This window comes from Perognathus longimembris, chromosome 22 (genome assembly GCF_023159225.1).
Source record: "Perognathus longimembris pacificus isolate PPM17 chromosome 22, ASM2315922v1, whole genome shotgun sequence".
Taxonomy (NCBI): domain Eukaryota; kingdom Metazoa; phylum Chordata; class Mammalia; order Rodentia; family Heteromyidae; genus Perognathus; species Perognathus longimembris.
In genome coordinates, this window is record NC_063182.1 from 1,178,921 (window position 1) to 1,203,235 (window position 24,315).

The following is a 24,315-nucleotide window of genomic DNA, read 5'->3' on the forward strand; positions in this document are numbered from 1 at the left end:
AGGGCAGGTCAGTGACAAATGGCCCGGGACATTGGAGGCACACAGTGAGATACCTAAGCCGGGCGCTAGTAATCCTAGCTACTCAGGAGGCTGAGATGTGAGGATTGCGGTTCAAAGCCAGCCCGGGCTAGAACGGTCCTTGAGACTCTTTTCTCCAATTTGCCACCAGAAAACGGGAAGCGGCGCTGTGGCTCAAAGTGGTAGAGCGCTAGCCTTGAGCAAAAAGAGCTCAGGGACAGCACCCAGGCCCTGAGTTCAAGCCCCACCACCGACAAAAAAATGAAAATAAAAATGAGATACTTTATGGATTCTTTTTAGGTTACTCTGGCCTCAGAAATGTCCTTCCCTCTTGAGTAGCTCCCTTTCCTCAAGCTACCCCACCGAGATGCTTCTTGGAGATAAATCTTCTTTTTGGCTGGTCAGAAAGGCACAGCTTTGGAATCAGGATAGTTTTCTGATATGGCCGAGCCAATGTCTCTCTATCCGGATAGGGAAAGCGTCCAGAGAAAGCCGGAGGCCTGCTCAGTCCCGCGGTGGGGTTCCACCGTCTCGAGAGGGAAGCGGAGGTGTGCTCCACACAGAGTCCACGCCCTCCCGGAAGCAGCGCCTCCCCGACACGCCTTCGCCCAGCCTCTCCTCTTCCACAGCCCGGATCTGCCTTTGGTCTGGGTGACTAGGTCCTGATCATGGGCCCCTCTGGGCCTCTGGTGCCCGTTTACAAAGGGTCCCCCCCCCCCCGGCTCAGAGTCTCGGGACTCTAAGCCACCCACCCCGAGCCCTGGTCCTAGCGGGCGACAGCCTGAAGGGGAGAAGAAGCAGGGTCAGGGGCTGCATGCCATGGAGGTCCCGGCCCACACGGCCAGCCCGGCCTTCCCGAGCCGCCTGCTCCTTGCCGTGACCTCCTGTCTCCCAGCCGGGCGGCCAAATTCCTCCTTTAGAATAATAAACAGTGCGGGCAGCCAGCGAGGTTGGGGGGGGAGCAAGGACGGCCGAGGGGACCCCTCCCCCAGCCCGGGCTGCGAAGGGTTTTCTTTGGCCCAGATCTCTGGCAGGAAGTAGGAGCCAGAGGGGCGCCCACCAAAAAGGCAGATGGGCCTCTGTGGGCGCTGCAGGCCCTGCGTGGGCCCGGCCCCATCTTGCCCAGCGAGGCTGGGGTCCGGCCGAGGAGCTGGCCCCGGAGGGAGGGAGGGAGTGGGGAATGCCGTCCAGGGGACCTCAGGACGGCCGGCCGGGACGTGCCCTCCTGAAGCAGCCCAGAGCAGGGGGAGGAGGGCAGGAGGGGACCCTCGCAGGCTGCTCCGACGGGAGAGCTAAGCAGACTTGCTGGGGCTGACGCTCGAGCTGTGGTTCACGGGTGAAGGACGGAGCCCCCGTCCCATCTTTTTGCGGATGTGCGTGTGCCGGTCCCGGGCCTTGAACTCCGGGCCTGGGAACTGTCTCTTCGCATTTTTGCACAAGACTGTCCCCCTGCCACGCGGACCACAACCCCCTTTCTGGCTTTCTGTGGTTAATTGGAAAGGAGAGTCTCACGGGCTTTCCTGCCCGGGCCGGCTCTGGATCGCGGTCCTCAGATCTCAGCCTCCCGAGTAGCGAGGGTGACAGCGGAGCCACTGGCGCCTGCCACGCGTCCTTTCTTCAATGTCTGGCTTCAGCCCCGACCGGCAGCGTACCCGTCCCCCATCGCTGCAAGAGCCGGAGGCTCCGCCCGCAGAACTCGCCACGGCACCTGCCGACCTGGCGCCCAGCGCTGGGCTGGAGAGGAGGGGGAGGGGGAGGGGGCCAGGCTGCACAGGAGGAGCTGGTGTGGCCAGGCTGGGCACCCACGCAGCCGAGTGCCGGTCCCACAGCGTCAGGAGGCCTGTGGCCTTGTCACATTGTCCCTCCTCCTATTTCTTGTCTTTTTTCTTTTTGCCAGTCCTGAGGCTTGAACTCAGGGCCTGAGCGCCGTCCCTGGCTCCCTTTTGCTCAAGGCTAGCACTCTGCCACTTGAGCCACAGCGCCACTTCTGGCCGTTTTCTGTATATGTGGTGCTGGGGAATCGAACCCAGGGCTTCATGCATGCTAGGCGAGCTCTCTACCGCGAGGCCACATTCCCAGTCCTCTTCTCCGATTCCTTGCCCTTGGGGGTCTCTGTTTCCTGCTGGCCCCCTTCCTTGGGGCCTGTGGGTAGCCCGTGGTGTATTCGGCTGGGGTGAGGGTTTGGGATCTGGGCTCTGGCTCCCGAGGGAAGGGGTAGAGACCCATCCCATTCGACGTCTGTTTCGGTGTCCCCGCTTCCGCTTGTGTCCTGCGCCGTGTATTTCCGGCGTCTCTCCTCACTGTCTTGTCTACCTTTATTCTTCTCCCACCCTTTTGCTCTCCTTGGCTCCCTCTTGAGCAGGATCTCCTTCCCTTCTCAGAGCCTCAGTTTCCCCATCCTGGAGGCTGAGATGAAAGGAAGCAGCTGAAAGACCTACGGAGCCTGCCAAGCTCCCTCCTGGGGACTTGGGCCCCTGGGCCCTCTTCCCCGGGGCCCCCGGCCGGGCCTGCTGTGGGCTGTGGGCTGTGGGCTGCGGGGGGGGGGGCAGGCCCGGCCCCCCACATTCCACAGCCCCCACGCCTCCCACTTCCTTTCCCACAGCCCCCCCGTTTCCTGTTGTGCGTGTGGAGGGGCGGTGGAGCCCCCTGGGTCCCCGCTCACCCCTCCTCCTCCTCGGGGCCTTTCATCACGCTTTCCCAAATATTTGTCCTGGCAGATAAGTGCCTGGTATCGGAGCTGTCACCGGAGGACGAGCCGTCGGAGCGGGCAGGCCCCGGACTCCGGCCCGGCGTCCCCACGCCCCTGCACACCCAGGGAAACGAAGGCCCAGGGGCGCAGAGGACTCGGCCAAGGCCACGCGATGGTGAGGGACCGCGGGGAGAGGGCCGGGGACAGGAATCCGGGGCTCCAGCAGGGCCCCCCCGCGGGAGGCGCGGTCCCCGGGGGCGCCCTGGGCCCTGACGCTCCTCTAACCCGCAGGGCACCGTGCGGCCTCCAGGCGCCATGCCGGCTCGGTGGCTCCCGGGTGAGTGGACTGGAGCCGGGGTGGGGCGGAGGGGCCGGGGTGGGGCGGAGGGGCCGGGGTGGGGCGGAGGGGCCGGGGTGGGGCGGAGGGGCCGGGGTGGGGCGGAGGGGCCGGGGTGGGCCGCCAGAGCCCAGCCTGCAAAGGCAGAGGCACGGCCGTGCTCCTGGGCCTCGGCGGCCTTTCCTCCTCCTGTGGGAGGGGCGGGTGCCTCCGCGGAGACCTGCTTCAGCTGCCCCCCGCCCCCCAGAGGCCACCCGCACACCCTTCCTTGTCCAGAGCCGCCCGTGCAGATCCCCGCTCGGCCGCCACAGCCCCCCGCCCCCGCGGCGGTCACGCCGGCCTCTACCTCCCCCCGGGGGCTAGCGCACGCCCTCGAGCGTGCCCGGCTCGCAGGGGCACGCGGGCCCACCCCTCAGCCCGGCCCCCTGTCCTGGTTGCCATCGCCAGGGCCCGTGAGGGCACACACGCACACACGCACACGCACACGCACAGGGGCGCGCATACACACGCACACACGCGCACGCACACACACGCAGGGGCGCGCATACACACACATGCACACGCACACACGCACACACGCAGGGGCACGCACACACACGCACACACACGCACGGGCGCGCACACACGCACGCCGCTGCCAGCTCCCAGGACCCTCAGCCCCTCTCCCGCCCCGAGCGGTCTACGTTACCGAGCGCCTCCCTCCCACGCCCGCCCCAAGCCCGGCCATGTCTTGGCTTCGTGGAGCCCCGGGCAGTGGGAGCAGCCGCGGGGCGCGGCCTGGACAGCGACCTGGGAAGTCGTGCAGGAACTGGGGGCTGGAGAATTGCTTCCAGAGGATTTCCTGACCGCGTCTCCAGCTCGCTGCTAGAACGCAGCGCTGCGGAAGGACTCGGGGGCCGGGGTCGGGGGGGGGGGGGGACCGAGACAGGGCCTGGAAGCCCCGGGGTGGGGGGGGCCCGGCTGTGGGCGATCGCGCCCAGGACCGCGGGCAGAGGGCCGCCGTCCGCGTGGGGCCGGGGAATCAGGCGTCCATGCCCGCGGAGCCGCGAGAGGGGGGTGGCAAGGCCCCCCCGCGCCCTGACCTCGAGGCCCCCCGTCCCGCCCGCCCCCCAGGCCGGCTGCTGTGGCTGCCCCTGCTGTGGCTGCTGGGGCCGCGGAGCTCCCGGGGCCTGGTCACGGCGCCCCCGGGCCCGGAGCTGGTGGTCAACGCCTCGAGCACCGTGGTCCTGCGGTGCTGGGGCTCCGCGCCGGTGGTGTGGGAGCGCCTGGCCGGGGTGCCCCCCCAGCGGCTCTCCCGGACGCGGGACGGCGCCTTCTCCAGCACGCTCACCCTGGCCAACGCCACGGGCCTGGACACCGGGGAGTACTTCTGCGCCTACAACGGCTCCGCGGGGCCGGAGTCGGGGGACCGGAGGCGCCTCTACGTGTTCGTGCCAGGTAAGGGCGGCCGGCCTGCAGGGCCGCTCCCTCCCCCGGACGTCGGCCCGCCCCTGCCCGCCAAGCCACCCCCGCCTCCCCAGGACCCCACGCCCCGAGCTGCCCGCGCCACGCTGCGCCCCGCCGCTCGCCTTCTCTGCTCTCCGGGCTCCGGGTGCCCCGGCGGCGGCGGTATCCGATGGGAGTGCCCGGTGGCTGAGCGCTTACACGGCACGTGGAGGTGGAAGTAAAATAAAACAAAACGGATCGTCTGAGAACGTCGGGGCCGGAGGGGCCTCGGAGGCGTCTGTCTCAGTCTGTGTTTGCCGCCACAATACAGTCTTCCTCCTGGCACTGGGCAATTTGTAACGAAGGGCAATTCTGGAGGTCAGGAAGCTCAAGACAGAAGGCCAGCATCTAGAAAGGGCCTCCGTCCTGTCGGACCAACCCGTCGCAGAAACGCAGAAGGGAAAGGGGTGCGCACAGGAATCTGTTCCCTGCTCCGTTTGGTTACACACTTATTCTGGATTTTGATTAATTAATCAATTAATGTGGGTACCAGGGCTTGATCTTAGAGCCTGGGCACTGACCCTTCGCTCTTTTGCTCGCGGCCGGAACTCCACCACTTGAGGCAGCAGCACCGTGGCTGGAGTTTTGCTGGTTCATTAGCGATTAGCTCCTCAAGGACTTTCCTGTGAAGGCTGGCTCCAAACCACGGCCTTCAGATCTCAGCTGCCTGAGTATCTAGGATTACAGGCACGAGTCGCCATCGGAGCAGGGTTTTCCTCCTTGTTCAGGGGTGTGATTGTGTGGTGGACAACTAGAAAGACCTTTCCCTTTATAGAACGGCACGGCGCCCTCCTTGGAGCTCTCGCGGACGAATCACCCCGTGAAGACCTCACTTCCTAACACTGTCACAAATTAATGGGGTCACAAGAGCATCCTTATTCTGTAGAGGGGAGACTGAGGGCCGGGAGGGGAAGGAAACCCGCCCCGAGCCCATGGCGGCTCAAAGAATGGGGAGCAACCATCCCCTTCTTTCTCGGCCCTCCTCCTGGCAGATCCCGCCGTGGTCTTCCTGCCTCAGAACTCGGACGACCTGTTCATCTTTCTCATGGAAGTCGCCGAGACTACCATCCCCTGCCGGGTGACAGATCCGCACCTGGAGGTGACACTGCACGAGAAGAAGGTGGACACGCCCCTGCCTGTCCCTTACGACCACCAGCGAGGCTTCTCTGGCATCTTTGAGGACAAGACCTACATCTGTAAAACCACCGTCGAGGACAGGGAAGTGGAGTCGGATGCCTACTACATCTACAGCCTGCAGGGTGAGCCCCCCGTCCCGCCCCAGTTGTCTGCCGTTCAGGAGGCTGAGATCTGAGAGTTGAGGTTCAAAGTCAGCCTGGGCAGAAACGTGCATGAGACTTTTCTCTTCAATGAACTATCAAAAGGCTGCAAGTAGAGATAGCACTCATGAGGTGGAGCACCAAAGTTGAGGGAACACGCCAAGGCAGAGCTCCATCCTACGTCGGTGCTCACTGCAGACTTGGAGTTAGCATCCCCCCCCTTCACAGATGCGAAAACTGAGGCTCAGAGAGACGAATGGGGTTTGCTCACACTCTTAAACGCATTACTCGCTGAACTGGGCCACAAGAGGTGGTGGGCAGGGGCTGGGAACGTGGCCTAGCGGCAGAGTGCTTGCCTTGCAGGCATGAAGCCCTGGGTTCGATTCCTCTGCTGAGGAAAAAGCTGGTAGTGGCGCTGTGGTTCAAGTGGCAGAGCACTAGCCTTGAGCACAAAGAAGCCAAGGGACAGTGCTCAGGCCCTGAGTTCAAGCCCCAGAACTGGCAAAAAAAAAAAAAAATGAGGTGGGCAGAAGAATAGGCTTTAAAGCTGGCTGAATCTGAAATCCGGCTCAGCCATTTTCCACCCAAAGGATTTGTACAAGGTACAGGATCCTTCGAGTCGGCTTCTGTCACTATAAAGCGACAGCAGCGAGCCAGGGGCCTGTGGCTCGCGCCTGGCATCCTAGCTACTCAGGAGGCTGCGATCTGAGGATCACGGCTGGAAACCAGCGCATGCAGGAAACTCCGTGAGACTCTTAGCTCCAATTAACCACAAAAAGCCAGAGGTGGAGCTGTGGATCAAGTGGTAGGGGACAAAAGAGCAGGGAACAGCACCCAGGCCCAGAGGTCAAGCTCTGGGACTGGCAAAAACACAAACAAAAACAAAACAAGGGCAATGGTGATTGGCCTACCTCCCAGGATTAGAATGGAGATGAAATAAAAATAGGGCGGTTACCTAACACACAGCAAGTGCTCAGTAAACTTCTCCTGCGCTAGACCCCCCCAGAGGATACTTAGCTTTCCAGACTCTGACCCTTCTAGAAAGCCAGCTCCATGACAGAGATGTCGTCTGTCCTGGAACAGTGCCTGGCGTATAGACACTCCATAAACAGTATTGAGTGGGTGACTCCCCATCGCCAGCCATCTCTTCCCTCCTTTGGCCTCTGCCCCGACCCCCGTGCCGTCCGAGGGCCGGTGGGGACCTCTGCGTCCCTTTCAGTGTCGTCCATCAACGTCTCGGTGAGCGCGGTGCAGACGGTGGTCCGTCAGGGCGAGAACATCACCATCCTGTGCATCGTGACCGGGACGGAGGTGGTCAACTTCGAGTGGACATACCCTCGCCTGGAGGTAGGGCTGGCGGGGCTGGGTCTCTCAGCAGGCACGCCGAGTTCTCGTGGACCCCTCCTGATAGGGGGACCCCCCCACCCCCCCCCCCGTGTCCCCGCAGAGCGGGCGGAAGATAGAGCCGGTGACGGACTTCCTCCTGGACCTGCCCTTCCACATCCGCTCCATCCTGCACGTCCCCAGCGCGGAACTGGGGGACTCGGGGCTCTACACCTGCAACGTGTCGGAGAGCGTCACGGAGCACGGGGACGAGAAGGCGGTCAACGTCACCGTGCTCGGTGGGTGTGGCGGAGCCCGCCCGGCTTCCGCCTGGGTGGCTCTGGGGTGCGGGGCGGCCCCCCCACCCCCCGCGGCGGCCCGCCCCCTGACCGTTCCCCCCCCCCCCCCCCGCCGCAGAGGTCGGCTACGTGAGGCTGCGGGAGGAGGTGAACCCCGTGGAGGTGGCCGAGCTGCACCAGAGCCGAACACTGCAGGTGATGTTCGAAGCCTATCCGCCACCCTCTGTCCTGTGGCTCAAGGACAACCACACCCTGGGCGACTCCAGCGCCGGCGAGATCATCCTGTCCACTCGCAACGTGTCGGAGACCTGGTGAGCGGGGCCCTCGAGCACCTGACACACCCATGCACACAGTTCCCGAGGCCCACGGGGGGCCAGGCGCCTCGCAGGCCGTCCCCCATGGTCCCCGTCTATGGGCGGACACACGCCGGTCTTCACGATGAGTGGGTGCGGAAGATGGCAGCCCGGGGAAAGGCCGGGGGTCAGGGTTATTTGCTGTCAGCTCTGTTGTCCCCGAGGCTCGAGACTTGTACGTGAACACAACTGTGGCGTCGGGTTAGTAGACAAAGCAGGCCAGGCGTCTGGGAAGGGAGGAGGCCGGGAGGAGCGCCATGCCCCTGAAATTTCTCAGCAGCCTTCCCCGCGTCTCTGCGGAACCGCCTGCCGGCGGGATCCAGGAGACCGGATTCGAGTCTTGGCTCTGCCCCTGTCTTGGAGACCCGGTCAAGCCCCTTCCCCCCGGGCTGGGCGGGGAGGGCTGGCAGAGTTTCTCCAGCTCTGACCGCCGGCTCGCCTGGCCTGGCCTGGCCTGGCCCCCAGGTACGTGTCGGAACTGACGCTCGTGCGCGTGAAGGTGGAAGAGGCCGGCTACTACACCATGGTGGTCTTCCACGAGGACGCTGAGGCCCAGCTCTCCTTCAGGCTGCAGGTCAATGGTGAGGATTACCTGCCCCCCCCCTCCATGTCCTCTCCCTGCCCTCCCCACCTACCCACTGCCTGCTACCTGCTGGAAAGAGAGTCTAGAATTAGGGAGACAGCGGCTTCTTTCCTCCTCCTCCTCCTCCTCCTCCTCCTCCTCCTCCTCCTCCTCCTCCTCCTCCTCCTCCGTTGTGGGGCTTGAACTCTGGTCCTGGGCACTGTCCCTGAGCTCTTTGGCTCAAGGCTAGTGGTGCTCCACCACGTTGCCCCCGTTTCCTGGTGGTTAGTTGGAGTTGAGTCTCGTGGACTTTCCTGCCCAGGTTGGCTTTGAATTACGATCCTCAGTCAGGATCACAGGCAGGGGCCGCCAGTGCGTGTCTTAAGAGGCTGAGTTCTGGGGGGGGGGGGGGGGGGGGCGGGGAGCAAGCAGATGGACGGGCAGGGCCTGGTGTCACGTTGTGCTTGCGGTGCAGAACCATCCCCGGGATGTCAGATCGGAACGACATGCGGGTGACCTCATGTTTTGTCAATTAGCTTTCTAAAAATAATTTTATTTTTGAAAGACAAAATGTAGCCTCTCAACTGTGGATGGAAAATGGGCATCCCGTGTCACATGAACCCAGCCCTAAAATAAACCCCGAGAAAACCGAACAGTGCTATTCAATCCCAGCTTCAGGAGCTGGGCGGCTCGGGCTCTGCGTTCGAGGGTGCGTTCTCGGGGAGGTGTTGGGGGACTGCGTCCCACCGAGGCCTGCTCTGGGGAGCATGGAGAGGGACTGTCCCGTTCCCAGGTTCACCTGCCGGCTGCAGCCCCCTCCCTGGTGTCTGGGGCCAGACCCCCCCCCAGGGCTGACCGCCCTGACCTCTGCACCTCCTGACCCCGCGCCCTCCCCCCTTGCAGTCCCCGTCCGCATGCTGGAGTTGAGCGAGAGCCACCCGGCCAACGGGGAACAGCGAGTCCGCTGTCGAGGCCGCGGCATGCCCCAGCCCAATGTCACCTGGTCCATCTGCAGGGACTTCAAAAGGTGAGCCGCCTCTGGGCGCCGGGCCCCCGGGGCCCCCCAGCTCCCCAGGACCCAGGTTAGAGTCACATTCTAGAAGACCGTGACCTGAACCGTCCCTTTTCCTCACCTCGATCCCCGGGCCGTCCTCCGTGCCCCACAGAGACCCCACCACCCCGAAGATGTCCCCGTCCCCGCCCAGGGCTGGCCCTGCCGTACCGGGTAGACAGAGCGGGGCCGAGCTCGGCTTCTGCCTCTCCCGGGGGGACGGGACGCGCTCTGGGAGTTTAGGGGTCAAAGGAGAGGCGCGGCGGGTGCGGTTCCGTGTTCAGTGGGGTGATCGCGCCCCCTGCTGGTCCCATCAGAGAGCACAGGAGGGACCGGGGCAGGGTCTGACAGCGGGAGGTAGCGGGACAGTGGCGTCCACCACGCGGCGTCCACCACGCGGCCTGCTTTGGCCCTCGGTTTCCCCGTGCGCGGAGGATAGAGCCTGAAGGACTTTCCCCCCGTCCCTCCGGGCAGGTGCCCCCGTGAGCTGCCCCCCGCCCCCCTGGGGAACGGCTCCGAGGGGGAGAGCCAGCTGGAGACCAACGTGAGCTACCTGGCGGAGGAGAAGGAGTACGAGGTGGTGAGCACCCTGCGCCTGCGCCACGTGGCGCAGCCCCTGTCGGTGCGCTGCGTGCTGCAGAACCCGCTGGGCCGGGACGCGCAGGAGGTCACCGTGGTGCCGCACCGTGAGTGTCCCCGGGGCCTCTGCACCCCCCCCCCCGCCACCCTCGGGGCCTCTCCACCCCCCCCCGCCCCCGCCGTCCTCGGGGCCTCTCCACCCCCCCCCCCGCCCCCGCCGCCCTCGGGGCCTCTCCACCCCCCCCCCGCCCCCACCGTCCTTGGGGACCGGCTCCGGGGGTCCGCACAGGGTTAGGCCGGGAGCCTGGTGAAACCTGCCCGAGTGCGTCCCAGCGCGTCTGCGCAACGCGGGACACGGGGACGGCGTGCGTGCCCGTGGGCGGGCCTGACCCCCTGAGGACGCAGACGGCGCGCGTGCCCGTGGGCGGGCCTGACCCGCGGAGGACGCAGACGGCGCGCGTGCCCGTGGGCGGGCCTGACCCCCTGAGGACGCAGACGGCGCGCGTGCCCGTGGGCGGGCCTGACCCGCGGAGGACGCAGACGGCGCGCGTGCCCGTGGGCGGGCCTGATCCCCTGAGGACGCAGACGGCGCGCGTGCCCGTGGGCGGGCCTGACCCGCGGAGGACGCAGACGGCGCGCGTGCCCGTGGGCGGGCCTGATCCTCGGAGGACGCAGGCGGCGTGCGTGCCCGTGGGCGGGCCTGATCCCCTGAGGACGCAGACGGCGCGTGTGCCCGTGGGCGGGCCTGACCCCCTGAGGACGCAGACGGCGCGCGTGCCCGTGGGCGGGCCTGACCCCCTGAGGACGCAGACGGCGCGCGTGCCCGTGGGCGGGCCTGATCCCCTGAGGACGCAGACGGCGTGCGTGCCCGTGGGCGGGCCTGACCCGCGGAGGACGCAGACGGCGTGCGTGCCCGTGGGCGGGCCTGATCCCCTGAGGACGCAGACGGCGCGCGTGCCCGTGGGCGGGCCTGACCCCCTGAGGACGCAGACGGCGCGCGTGCCCGTGGGCGGGCCTGCTCCCCTGAGGACGCAGACGGCGCGCGTGCCCGTGGGCGGGCCTGCTCCCCTGAGGCTGGGAATCTATCTACGCGGGTGCAGCTGGAGCGCGCGTGCCAGGCACTGCGGCGCACACCATAATCCGCGCGGCTCAGGAGGCGGAGCGCTGAAGATTGCAGCGGCCTGTGTGGCAAAGTCCACGAGACGCGCCTCTCCGGTGAACCACCCCACTCTGGAAATGGAGTCGTGGCTCAAGTGGTAGAGGGCCGGGCTTGAGTGGAAAAGCTGAGACACAGCATCCAGATCCTGAGTCCAAGTCCCAATATTGGCACCCACCTCCCCCCAAGGAATGGTCCCCACCCAATGTCTCATGCACATTCGCAACATGCACCCGCACTTAAGTGTGTGCGTGGGGTGCAGTCTGACCGCTGGAGAGGCTGTCTGCACGGTAGCTCCGCCGGGTGATGTCTGAGGGGTCCTCCGTGCACCTGTGCCTGAGGAGCTCTGGCGAGTGGATGTGCGCCCCTCTGTCCTTCCTCCACCCCTAGTGGGCGCAAGCCCCCAGCTCAGGCCTGGAAGGGGGCGGGGCGCCTGTGGGGTGGGGTAGGGGTGGGGCAGTGAGCAGGGACAAGGATTCCACCTAAACCACAAGGATGGCCAGAAAGATCATAGGACAATTTCCCTAATGAACATGGAGGCAAACATTCCTCTCTCTCTCTCTCTCTCTCTCTCTCTCTCTCTCTCTCTCTCTCTCTCTCTCTCTCTCTCTCTCTCTCTCTCTCTCTCTCTCTCTCTCTTTCTCTCTCTCTCTTTCTCTCTCTCTCTCTCTCTTTTTCTCTCTCTTCTTTTGGGTCCGACACAGGGACTCAGAGCAGGTACCTGACGTTTTTGCTCACTGGCTAGCAACTAAGCCACACCTCTAACCCCAAGAGCTGGTTATTTCTTGTCCTCTCTCTGTCTCTCTCTCTTTTACAAAAAAAACTTAATACTTACAAATCATTCAATAGTAAATTAAAAAGATAATGGTTTCATTCCCAGGGATAGTTCAACATACACAGATCAGTAAATGTAATGCATAAATACATGTAAAGAATAAAGGACAAAAATCAGATGATAATCTTAACAAATACAGGAAAGGTTTTGACACATCCTTTCACGGTAAAAGCCCGAAAAAACTAGGAGTCGAAGGAGCATACCTCAATGTAATAAAGGCTACGTAAGACAAACTTATAGCCAACAAGATGGGAAAATACTGAAATAGGAATACTGAATACAGGAATGAGTTTCATGACTCTTATTCAATGTATTGCTAGAATTCCCAGAGCAATAAAGCAAGTGAAAAAGTAAAAGGATACTAATAGGGAAAGAAGAAATAAAATCATCCCTGTCTGAAGATACACGATCCTATACTGAAGATCCTACAAAAAGAATACCCTTAGATCTAATATTTTCAGCAAAATACAGAATGCAGGAGATTGCCATATAAAAAAGCAGTCACTTTTTTTTCCTGGTGATGCCTGGGTTTGAGCTTACAGATTTGTGCTTGTTAGGCAGGGGAAAAAAATCAGCAACATTTCCATAACCAGCAACACAGAGAGAAACCGGGACAATAACCTATTCGAAATAACCTGGAACAAAAACTAAGAATAAACTCAACCACAGAAGAGAAAGACATCCACAGTGAAAATGATAAAAGGTTGAAGAAGGAAATGGAAGACACTGGAAGATGGAAAGGCCTCTGGTGCTCGTGGATGGGTAGATTTAATAGCGTGAGACGTGGCTGTACTATTGAAAGCCATCTACAGACTCAGTACTAGCTTCATCAGAAGCCAGTGATTGTTCCCACGGAAACAGAAGGATCGACCTGAAAATGCAAATGGAAACATAAGAGACCTTCAGGGGTCAGAGCTCAAAGTCTTGAATTCAGGCCCTGGTAGAAAGAAAAGGAGGGAGGGAGGGAGGGAGGGAGGGAGGGAGGGAGGGAGGGAGGGAGGGAGGAGGGAGGAGGGAAGGAAAAAGCAACAGAGAGGGGAATTGTGATCAAAGCTCATTATGTGCATGGAATGTCACAGTGAAGCCCTTTGTGCAATGAATCTACACTAGTTCACAAAAGAGAAAGGTGCGGAGCCTGGAGCAGGTAGTTGCAGGCGAGGCCCGGCCTTGCACCCTGCCTGGCGTCCTGGGGACCCTCGGGGCGGAGCGGGGCGGGCGGTGCGCGGCTGTCCAGGCTGCGCCTTCTTACGGCTGCTCTGCTGTCCGCCCCAGCCCTGCCCTTCAAGGTGGTGGTCATCTCAGCCATCCTGGCCCTGGTGGTCCTGACCGTCATCTCCCTCATCATCCTCATCATGCTGTGGCAGAAGGTGAGCCCCACCCGGGCCGACGGGGACAGGCACCGACGGGGCCCAGTGTGCCTGCATGGACCCCCTCCACTCCTTCCAACATGGGGTGCAGCATGGAGCTGAGATGGGGACTGACACCCCGGCCCCCCCTCACCCTGCGCCCAGTGCCCCGGGACCCCCCACCCCAGCCCCCCCTCCACCCTGCGCCCAGTGCCCCGGGACCCCCCACCCCGGCCCCCCTCCACCCTGCGCCCAGTGCCCCGGGACCCCCACCCCGGCCCCCCCTCCACCCTGCGCCCAGTGCCCCGGGACCCCCACCCCGGCCCCCCTCCACCCTGCGCCCAGTGCCCCGGGACCCCACCCCGGCCCCCCCTCCCACCCTGGGGTCCCGCTCCTCCCAGTCTTGGGGCAGGGACTACACTTTGGGGGGTGAACCCCATGGATTCTTCTGGGTCACCCACAGAGGAAATGCAGCTGGCCCCCTCAACCTGTATTTCCCACGTCTCCTTCTGAGATCCCGTCACTGTGTCGTAACAAAACATTCGAGGTTCTACATGAAGATGGCCACGCCCGTGAGGCCTAAGCTTTCCCCTCCTGAGAGCCCCACAGTGGCCCAGCGTGGGGAGCCCCCCCCCCACTTCCCGGCAGAGCCGCCTCGCGTCCGCTCCTCCACCTGCGCGGTCCTGCCGGTCTCCCCGCCCCCCTCCCCTCGCCCCGCCGCGGGCTGAGGCCCTGCCGTGGGGCCTCGGCGATGCCCGGCCGTCCTCTGGGCGGTGCCCCCTCCCCGCCCGCCCCCGCCTGACGCTCTTCTCTGGCGTCCGTGGTGCAGAAGCCGCGCTACGAGATCCGGTGGAAGGTGATCGAGTCCGTCAGCTCCGACGGTCACGAGTACATCTACGTGGACCCCATGCAGCTGCCCTACGACTCCACGTGGGAGCTCCCGAGGGACCGGCTGGTGCTGGGTCAGTGCGGGCCCTTCAGGGGCGGCCTGGAGACTCGGGGTGGCAGGAAGGCCGTCCGAGACCCGCGCAGCACTAGCGGGGGGCGGGGGGGGGGCGTGCTACGTCAGTCTCCCCTCTGCCGAAGGTCAGGACAGCCCGGGGGCTGCTGCCCACCCGCCGCGGGCCTGTGCTGAGCCCGAGGGGGGCGGGGGTAGCGAGCGGGGTGCCGCACGCAGACGGAGACCCAAGACCGGGCAGGCGGCGCGGAGGCCGGGGAGACCCGGGGGGACTGGACGCGCAAGGCGGGCCGTGCCGTCAGGGCCTCCTGGGGGGAGAAGCAAGTCCCGAGGGGACCGAGGGCCGGGCAGGGGCGCCGCGGGGCTGAGCAGCCTGAGAGGCCTGAGCGGGGGCTGAGCGGGTTGAGCGGGCTGAGCGGGGCTGAGCAGCGGTTTGAACGGGCTGAGCGGGGCTGAGCGGGGCTGAGCGGGGCTGAGCGGGGCTGAGCGGGCTGAGCAGGCTGAGCGGGGCTGAGCAGCGGTTGAACGGGCTGAGCGGGGCTGAGCGGGGCTGAGCGGGGCTGAGCAGGCTGAGCGGGGTTGAGCGGGCTGAGCGGGTCTGAGCGGGGCTGAGCGGGGCTGAGCGGGCTGAGCGGGGCTGAGCGGGGCTGAGCGGGGCTGAGCGGGGCTGAGCGGGGCTGAGCGGGGCTGAGCGGGGCTGAGCGGGGCTGAGCGGGCTGAGCGGGGCTGAGCGGGGCTGAGCAGGGCTGAGCGGGCTGAGCGGGCTGAGCGGGGCTGAGCAGTGGTTGAGCGGGGCTGAGCGGGGCTGAGCGGGCTGAGCGGGGGCTGAGCGGGGCTGAGCAGCGGTTGAATGGGCTGAGTGGGGCTGAGCAGGGCTGAGTGGCCTGAGTGGGGCTGAGCGGGCTGAGCGGGGCTGAGCGGGGCTGAGCAGCCTGAGTGGCCTGAGCGGGGCTGAGCAGGGCTGAGCGGGCTGAGCAGCGGTTGAGCGGGGCTGAGCGGGGCTGAGCGGGGCTGAGCAGGGCTGAGCGGGGCTGAGCAGCGGTTGAATGGGCTGAGCGGGGCTGAGCGGGGCTGAGCGGGGCTGAGCGGGGCTGAGCGGGTTGAGCGGGGCTGAGCAGTGGTTGAGCGGGGCTGAGTGGGGCTGAGCGGGTTGAGCAGCGGTTGAGCGGGGCTGAGCGGGGCTGAGCGGGGCTGAGCGGGGGCTGAGTGGGCTGAGCGGGGCTGAGCGGGCTGAGCGGGGCTGAGCGGGGCTGAGCAGCGGTTGAATGGGCTGAGCGGGGCTGAGCGGGGCTGAGCAGGGCTGAGTGGCCTGAGTGGGGCTGAGCAGTGGTTGAGTGGGGCTGAACGGGCTGAGCGGGGTTGAGAGGGCTGAGCGGGCTGAGTGGGGCTGAGCAGCGGTTGAACGGGCTGAGCGGGGCTGAGTGGGGCTGAGCAGCGGTTGAGCGGGGCTGAGTGGGGCTGAGCGGGGCTGAGCGGGGCTGAGCAGGGCTGAACGGGGCTGAGTGGGGCTGAGCGGGGCTGAGTGGGGCTGAGCGGGTTGAGCGGGGCTGAGCGGGGCTGAGCAGCGGTTGAATGGGCTGAGCGGGGCTGAGCAGGGCTGAGTGGCCTGAGTGGGGCTGAGCGGGTTGAGCGGGGCTGAGTGGGGCTGAGCGGGGCTGAGCGCGGGGCTGAGCAGGGCTGAGCAGGCCTCTCCACCGCAGGGCGGGACGCTCGGCTCCGGGGCCTTCGGGCAGGTGGTGGAGGCCACGGCTCACGGCCTGAGCCACTCGCAGGCCACCATGAAGGTGGCTGTCAAGATGCTCAAATGTGAGTCCTGGGGGGCCCTTCCCCGTCCCCGCCCCACCCTGCCCCCCTCCCGGGTGCCCCCCCCGCCCCAGGACAGGAGGAGAACGGTCGTGGCCTCGCAGCACGGGGAGGGAAGGAGGCGTGCGCGGCTCCGACGCAGCCGCTGCGGTGTCGGTGACCGGCCGGGCCTGTCCCCCCCCCCCCCCCCCCGCCCTTAGCCTCGGCCCGCAGCAGTGAGAAGCAAGCCCTCATGTCTGAGCTGAAGATCATGAGTCACCTCGGGCCCCACCTGAACGTGGTCAACCTGCTGGGGGCCTGCACCAAAGGAGGTGACGCCCAGCCCCGCCGCCCCAGCCCGCTGCCCAATCACACACATGCGCGCGCCTGCTAGCAATGGGCTGGAACTCGGGGCCTTGTGCCCTTGTTGGCGTCCTTGCACTCAAGGCCGGCTCTCCGCTATTGGAGCCGCTCCTCCCCCGGGACGTGGAGTCCTGGGGATTTTCCGCCGGGGCTCGCGATGCATTCCGAGTGCAGCAACACATCATAGCTCACCTGACACTGAGCTGAGTGACACCTCCCCCCCCCCCGCCCCCACCCCGCCCCCCGCCAGGCCGCCCCCTCGCTACGCGGGGACGGCTCTCCTTCTGCCTGGGGTAGAGCCTCCTGCCCAGCCCCGTGTTTCTTTGAAGTTCCAATGGTAAATTGAGCTGGAGAAAAAACAAAACAAGACAAACTGATTGTCAGCTTCTTATTGTGAGATTTGGGATTTTCCTCCGCATTGTGCAACCAAATCGAAATACAGAAGTGCACTGTATACGCAAGCCGGTTCACGTCGGCGGCGTGTGACCACCCGTGTCGGAAGTCACTTTCCGCTTCCCTCATGGGTGACCGGAAGCGAGCGCAGCCAGCTTTCGTGTAAGCAGTAAGGTGGCGGGAGAGCAGTTCCACCCGGCGCCGGTCCCGGCCACGCGGGAGGCTGCGGGCTAAGGGGGTGCGGGGAACCCTCCCCGGCAGAAAGCCAGACCTCTCCCTGGTGAACCACCCAAGCCGGAAGTAGAGTTGTGGCAGAAGTGGTAGAGTGCCAGCCTTGAGAGAAAAAGGGAGGGGGCAGCACCCAGTACTGGCACGCAGAAAACTTAAGTAGCCAGCTTTACCTCCCATACACACACACACACACACACACGCACGCACACACGCACGCACACACACCGGCTCCACAGTGTCCATGCATGTGCAAGCCTAGAAGTAACCGGTCTTGCCGGGTGCTTGCCACACGCCATGCCCGTGAAGGCTGCTTTCTGAGTCCTCACAAGAGCCCCGCGCCCGGGGCGGGGAAGGGGAAGCCCTGGCTCCCGGCCACGGGGCACCGGGCCCCCTCCCTTCGCCACCCGGCCGGCAGCCGGTCTCGGCCCGACGGGCAGTCCCGGAACCGTCCCCGCCCGCCCCTCCGCAGGACCCATCTACATCATCACGGAGTACTGCCGCTACGGCGACCTGGTGGACTACCTGCACCGCAACAAGTACACCTTCCTGCAGCACCACGCCGACAAGCCCCGCCCGGCCGGCCCCGAGCTCTACAGCGGCGCCCTGCCCACGGCGCCCCCCCTGCCCAGGTACCCGGAGGGGGGCCGGTGCTCGCGGAGCCCCCTGCTCCCTGCTGCAGCGTTGCTCCCGGGACCACGCTGGCCCGCACGCCAGGCACCTGGACCAGCGAGTGACGGCCCTGCGGGGCGCGCTGGGCCCGTGGGCCGGGCCCTCGGAATCCCCACCACCCTCCCCGTGTCCCGGGTGCTTTGCTCTCTGGTCCCCAGAGGCCGTGGGGAGCTGAGAGCCAGTCTCCCAGCATGCTCTGGGGTGCTCTCCCAGCATGCTCCGGGGTGCCACAGGCACCTCGCTCCTTGCTGCAGCTTTCGGTTCTGTCTCCATCCACACCAGGCCCCCCGAATCCCTCTGGCAGTGCAACTCCTGTTCCCAGTGTTCTCAGGATGAACATTTCTGGGCTGGGAGTGTGGCCTAGCGGTAGAGCGCTTGCCTAGCGCGCATGAAGCCCCGGGTTCGATTCCTCAGCACCACAGAAACAGAAAAAACCAGAAGTGGCGCTGTGGCTCAAGTGGCAGAGTGCTAGCCTTGAGCGAAAAGAAGCTCAGGGACAGTGCTCAGGCCCTGAGTTCAAGGCCCAGGACTGGCAAAAAAAGGAAAAAAAAAAAAGAACAATTCTTAGTTCTGTTGACCGCAAAATGAAAGAACAGAATGCTGTTGGCAAAGTGTTCCGAAGACACAAAAACTCATCCCTGTCAGGGGCCGGTGGCTCTCGCCTGTCATCCTAACTATTCAGGAGGCTGAGATCTGAGAATCCCAGTTTGAAGCCAGGTTGGGCTGGAAGGTCTGTGAGACTCTTACCTCCAATTAGCCAGGAAAGTGCTGGAAGCGTGGCTCAACTGGTAGAGTACCAGCCTGGAGCAAGAAAGCCACACAAGACCTTAAGGCCATGAGTTTGAGCCCCAGTACCGGCACAAACACCACCACCGCCTCTGTCCTCTCCGACGTCCGAGTCTTTCCCCTCCTCCTGGAGACAAGGGGTGTGCAGCCTCGCCGCCGTCTGGGGGACGTAGGCAGGGGCAGAAGCACCACGTCCAGGCCTTGCTGCGCTCGCTGCCTGCCCGGGCGTGGTCAGGGCGTGGCTCGGGGTGCCGGAGGGACCCCCCCGACGTGGCTCCCCCATCCCGGGCCGTGCAACCCCCTGTGGGTGTGAGCTCCCCGAGGACGCACGCCGGGTCCTGTGTCGTCTGGGCGGCCCTGGCGGCTCGCGTAGGACCACACAGGCCACTTGGAATAATGCATCCCTTTGTGGCCGTTCGTGACAGACCGTGACAGACTGGAGAAGAAGGGGAGACGCCGCCGGCCATTACCGTTGCTTTCTCTCCCCCCCCCCAGCCCTGTGTCCCTGAGCGGGGAGAGCGATGGCGGCTACATGGACATGAGCAGGGATGAGTCCGTGGACTATGTGCCCATGCTGGCCATGAAAGGAGACGTCAGATACGCGGACATCGAGGCCTCTGACTACATGGCTTCTTACGACAACTACCGCCCCTCGGGTGGGTGGCCGCGCCCGGGCGTACACGCTCTCCACACCCCCTCACGGGCCCGGCCCTGCCGACGCCCTGGTGGCCGCGTGCCCGTTTCCTGATCGGGAACCCGAGGCCGGCCACGGGCAGCGGGGCCTCGGTCGGCTCTGGTCGACGGGCTCGGAGCTGCGCGCCCGGCCCTCGGGGAGGGAAGCGGGCGGGGGCAGGGGACTCGCCGGCGTCCCGGCCCCGGGGGAACAGCGATTCCCTCCTCGACGCTGGCCTTCCGCGGGCCCAGCGCCCCTCCGGAGCAGAGGAGCGGGCACGCGGGGCGAGCTCGTGGCCCGGGCACGCGCGCACGCTGGTGCTGCTGGCCGAGGCCCGGGGAGCCGGAGAGGTTTAGGTTAGACGTTCAGAAAGCGCCCAGCTTCCGGAAGACGCTCAGAGAATCCGCATCGGGCCCCGGGACGGCACCGGACGCCCCCTGACCCCCCGCTCTTCCCCAGCCCCCGAGAGAGCGACCCTGATCAACGAGTCCCCCGTGCTGAGCTACACGGACCTGGTGGGCTTCAGCTACCAGGTGGCCAACGGCATGGAGTTCCTGGCCTCCAAGAACGTGCGTGGGGTCCCGGGGGGCGGGGCGAGGCGGGGGGGGGCAGAGGCCTCTACAGTCGTGGCCTTAGATGATGGGGGGGTGGGGACGGTGGGCACCCCGCATTGGTGCAGGGGTGGGCTCCCCGGCTCCTCAGGCCTCAGCCCCCCCATCCCCCCCCCCCCCCAGTGTGTCCACCGCGACCTGGCGGCCAGGAACGTGCTCATCTGCGAGGGCAAGCTCGTCAAGATCTGCGACTTCGGCCTGGCTCGAGACATCATGAGGGACTCGAACTACATCTCCAAGGGCAGCGTGAGTCCCTCCCCGGCTCCCCTGCGCGGCGGGGCGGGGCGCGTGGGGGATGGGGCCCCCGGGGGAGGAGCCGCCATGCCGAGGTCCACGTGTCGTGGCAGGGGCGGGGGGGCAGCGGGAGAGGGAGGGAGGGAGGGCAGGCTGCGTCTGTTCTTCTGGGGCGGGGTCTTACGTGGTCAGGCCGGGACCGGTGGGGGGAACCGCGACGCTTTACCTCCTCCCCCCTTGCCGGTGAGCCCAGCGAGGGGACCCAGGACGTGCCTCGCGCCCCCCCTCCAGCCCCCCGACCAGGCCTGGCGAGATGGGGACGGCCAGGGCAGCGGGGCCGCTTCCAACCCCCCCCCAACCCTGTGCGTGCTCCGCCCCCGCCCCGCCCCGCAGACCTTCCTGCCTCTCAAGTGGATGGCGCCCGAGAGCATCTTCAACAGCCTGTACACCACGCTGAGCGACGTGTGGTCCTTCGGGGTCCTCCTGTGGGAGATCTTCACGCTGGGTAGGCGTCCCGTCCCCTCCCCTCCCCCGCCACGCCTCCCCCGGGGCCCTGGGACGCAGCTCAAGGCTGGCGCTCGGCCCCTCCGAGCCACCGGGCCACTTCCACGTGGCTGGTGGCCATTGAGGGGTAAGAGTCGCAGGGACTTTCCTGCCCAGGCTGGGTTTGAACCCATGGTCCTCAGATCTCGGCCTGCTGAGTAGCTGGGTTACAGGCGTGAGCCACCAGCGCGGATCTCCAACGAACCACCCGAGAGCCGGAAGTCGCGCCGGGGCTCAAGTGACAGAGCACCGGCCTTGAGGGGGGAAACCAGCCCTGAGGGACAGTCCCCAGGCCGCGCACTGGCGTGCACACGCGCGCACACGCATGCACATGCACACACACGCATATGCACACACGCACACATGCACACACACACGCATGCACACACATGCATATACAAGCACACACGCACACATGCACGCGCACACACGCATATGCACACACGCACACACGCACGCACTCACGCACGCACGCAGAGGCCTGCTTTCTCTGGTGCTGTCTCGGGTTCTCTCGCGTGTGCCCCGTCTCGGCCCGCGGCCCAGGGAGGAGCCCACGCTGCCCAACGCCACGCGCTTCCTCACGCACGCCGCGCCCGGCCTCATCCCGCGGCCAGTGTGCCCTGAACCCCCGCGCCCTTGTCCGCCCCGACAGGCGGCACGCCCTACCCGGAGCTGCCCATGAACGAGCAATTCTACAACGCCATCAAGAGGGGCTACCGCATGGCGCAGCCCCCGCATGCCCCCGACGAAATGTGAGGAGGGCCGCGGGTCTGGGGACCCAGGCCACCGAGGGGGGGGGGCGGGGAGGCGGGGGGGGGAGCGCCCCGAGGGAGCGGCCAGAGGCGGGGCCGGTCCCTGCTCCCCGACTCCTCTTTTGCTTTGTTCCAAGAGGCTGCTGCCTCCGGCTCCCCCAGCCCCCCCCCTGCCCTCCCCCCCCCGCCCCCCCTCAGCCAGAGACCCTGACCCCCTGCCCTTCCCCAGCTACGAGATCATGCAGAAGTGCTGGGAAGAGAAGTTTGAGATCCGGCCCCCCTTCTCCCAGCTCGTGCTGCTTCTCGAGAGACTTCTGGGAGAGGGTTACAAAAAGGTAGGTTGAGGCAGGCAGGACGGGCGGGGATTTGGAAGAACTACTGTCCCCCACGCGGGGCCTCTGGGGTTGGGAGGGGATGGGCCAGAGCCACGGGCTCATGGGAGCAGCGCGCAGGCCCTCCAACAACGGGCGTGTCACTGTGCGCGTGCCCACGCCGGCCCTCCAACGCCTGGCGTCACTGTGCGCGTGCCCAGGGCGCAGGCCGCGTCCGCCCCCCGAGCCCCGCCTCCAAGCCCTGGGTTGGCGTTTTGTTTGGAAGGCAGAGTCTCGTGCACGCCGCTGGGCTGTCTGTCCGTAAATGTGAGATTATTCTGCTCTGCCTCCAGAAAAGCGGGGGTTCCAGGCACGAACCCCGCACGCAGCTTTGTCTCTGGACGGCACAGATGCCCACGGCCGGGGCTGCTCCTCTGGACGTGGGGTTAACCCCAGGCTCCCGAGCCCTCGGGAGACAGCGGGGCTCTGCAAGGCAGACGGAGCCAGGAGAGCTTTCTCAGCGCCTCTCCTCAGCCAGCGGGGGGCACCGACGGCCCCCCGGCCCCCCACCACAGCAGGCGGGGCACAGGAGAGCGAGCTCGCCCCTAGCGCCCCCCTGCACCGCTCAGCGGGGGCCCCGCCCGCCGTGGGGGAGGACGGAGCAGGATGGGCCCCGGCCCTGCCCGGCGGGCTGGGGGGGGGGGGGAGCCATCCCCGGGGCCCCGCCCCCCTGACCCCGGTTCCCCTGTGCAGAAGTACCAGCAGGTGGATGAGGAGTTTCTGAGGAGCGACCACCCGGCCATCCTCCGCTCCCAAGCCCGCTTCCCGGGCTTCCAGGGCCTCCGGCCGCCGCTGGACACCAGCTCTGTGCTCTACACCGCCGTGCAGCCCAACGGGGCCGACAACGACTACATCATCCCCCTCCCCGACCCCAAGCCCGAGCTCGCCCGCCAGCGCCCGGTGGAGGGCTCCCCCAGCCTGGCCAGGTAGCTGCCCGGGCCCCGGCCCGCTGGGTGCGCGCGTGCGCGTCTGTGGCGTGAGCTTGGAGGCGCGTTAGCCCCCCCCCCCCGGCACCCCAGTTTTTACCGTGGGCCACTGCCAGCCTCAGGCTGGTGCTCTGCCCCGGGCGTTGTGCCCCGAGGGGCTGGGGAGAGCCGGGGGGCCGAGGAGGAGGGAGACAGTGAAGGTCCCGGGGGGCTTCCGCTCAGGGTGGAAGGGCAGCGCCCCAGGCTGCTTCCTCGCGCCAGCCCGGCCGCCGGGGGGAGGCCCGGCCTCCGCGGGCCTCGGTGTCCCGGCTGGAGCGGACGCAGAGCCGCCAGGGGCCCTCTGCCCCGACAGTGGACGCGGCCAGCTCTGCAGGGCAAGGGGAGACGGGGTGAGCTCAGGCAGCGGGGGACAGGGACGCCACGCCGGCCTCGCGTCCTTCCGTGTCAGGTGACGCGAGGCGTGGGGCCCCACGCGAGGCCGCCTCTCCCGGGCGGAGGACGGGGCGCTGCTTTGGAGCCGGGCAGACCTGCTCTGGCCCCGGCCTTGCACACGCGGTGACCTCACCCCTCCGCGCGTGCTCTCCGCCCCCGGCTCGCGTGTGCGTGTGCGTGTGCGTGTGCGTGTGCGTGCGTGTACACGCGTGTGTGAGACGCGGGCCCCGACGCGCTCGCTTCCCGCCGCCCAGCCCCCCACTCCCCGCCTCCCTCCTCCAGCTCCACGCTGAACGAGGCCAACACCGCCTCCACCATCTCCTGCGACGGCCCCCTGGACCCGCAGGAGGAGCCGGGGCCCCCGGCCGCCGAGCCCCCGCCCGACCCTCCGCGGCGCCCCGACTCCCGCGGCCCCCCGCCGCCGGCCGACGTCGAGGACAGCTTCCTGTAGCGGCCGCCCCCCTCCCCGCCGCCCCCGACACCCTCGACGCCACCGCGCGCACCCCACACCCCGGGGACGGTGTGGGGGCCGGAGGACGGCCGGGGCCACGGCCAGACGGCGCCCCCGCCGCGGTGCTCCCCAGACACAAGATGACCCATGGGACGCTCCCCGGCCGCCGGGTGGGGGAGCCCTCCCCAAACACACCGGGGACCCCGCAGCCCCGGCTCCCGGCGGAGCTGGCCCTGGACAGCGAGCTCCATCCGCAGGCCTCCCCCCGCCCGTGCTCCCCCCCCCGCCCCCCCTCCCGCCCTCCCCCCCGCCCGTGCTCCCCCCCCCCCGCCCCCCCTCCCGCCCGTGCCGCTCCGCAGTCCAGGCCCAGCTGGTCTGGGGCCGGCCACGCCTCGTTCGCACTGGCAATCGGTGCTGGGGGCGGAGTGGAGTCCAGAACTTTCTGGCCCGCAGCACCTCCCCACCGTGTGGGGGACCCTGGGGCCCTAGGAAGTGGCGGGATCCCCTGGGGGGCCCGTCTGCCCTGGGGCCGTCCCCCCGCCCCCCCCCGCGCCCTCAGGCACTGCCCACCGGGGTCCGCGGGCAGCAGGGACGGGGCGGGCGGGCAGCAGGGACGGGGCGGGGGGGCTGGCGGGGGGCGGGCGTGCCCACGGGCGCCGCGAGCCCTCGGAGGAGCCCCCGGGCCTCGGCTTCCTCCTGCGAACAGTTAGCAAGGTGGACCCATGAACGTCGAGTGCCCCGCCCTCGCCGGTGCTCTAGAATATTCCGGAGGGTTGCGCCCTCCCCCCAACGAAGCGAGGCCCGAGGGCCCCCGGCGGCTCTGCGGGGCC

The 24,315-nt window shown here is 66.5% G+C and overlaps 1 protein-coding gene across 1 annotated transcript; it reads left to right on the forward strand.

Moving 5' to 3' along the window:
- The first annotated feature begins 2,547 nt into the window (after window positions 1-2,547).
- Pdgfrb (platelet derived growth factor receptor beta) lies at window positions 2,548-23,753 on the forward strand. The gene is made up of 23 exons (XM_048331341.1): window positions 2,548-2,882; window positions 2,999-3,044; window positions 4,158-4,481; window positions 5,522-5,788; window positions 7,026-7,153; window positions 7,254-7,428; window positions 7,547-7,739; window positions 8,247-8,362; window positions 9,247-9,370; window positions 9,869-10,080; window positions 13,237-13,331; window positions 14,140-14,275; window positions 15,973-16,074; window positions 16,272-16,382; window positions 17,507-17,666; window positions 18,988-19,148; window positions 19,625-19,734; window positions 19,900-20,022; window positions 20,404-20,515; window positions 21,206-21,305; window positions 21,535-21,640; window positions 22,370-22,602; window positions 23,317-23,753. Exons 1-23 carry the CDS (start codon window positions 2,880-2,882, stop codon window positions 23,483-23,485), a joined length of 3,306 nt encoding a protein of 1,101 aa, XP_048187298.1. The 5' UTR covers window positions 2,548-2,879; the 3' UTR covers window positions 23,486-23,753.
- Window positions 23,754-24,315: the final 562 nt, after the last annotated feature.

What these genes read in the sequence shown, in the direction of transcription:
- Pdgfrb (XM_048331341.1), top strand. An exon ending in GTGGGAGATCTTCACGCTGG is followed by an intron (nt 20,516 to 21,205) that starts GTAGGCGTCCCG and finishes CCGCCCCGACAG; the next exon opens with GCGGCACGCCCTACCCGGAG. An exon ending in CCGCATGCCCCCGACGAAAT is followed by an intron (nt 21,306 to 21,534) that starts GTGAGGAGGGCC and finishes GCCCTTCCCCAG; the next exon opens with CTACGAGATCATGCAGAAGT.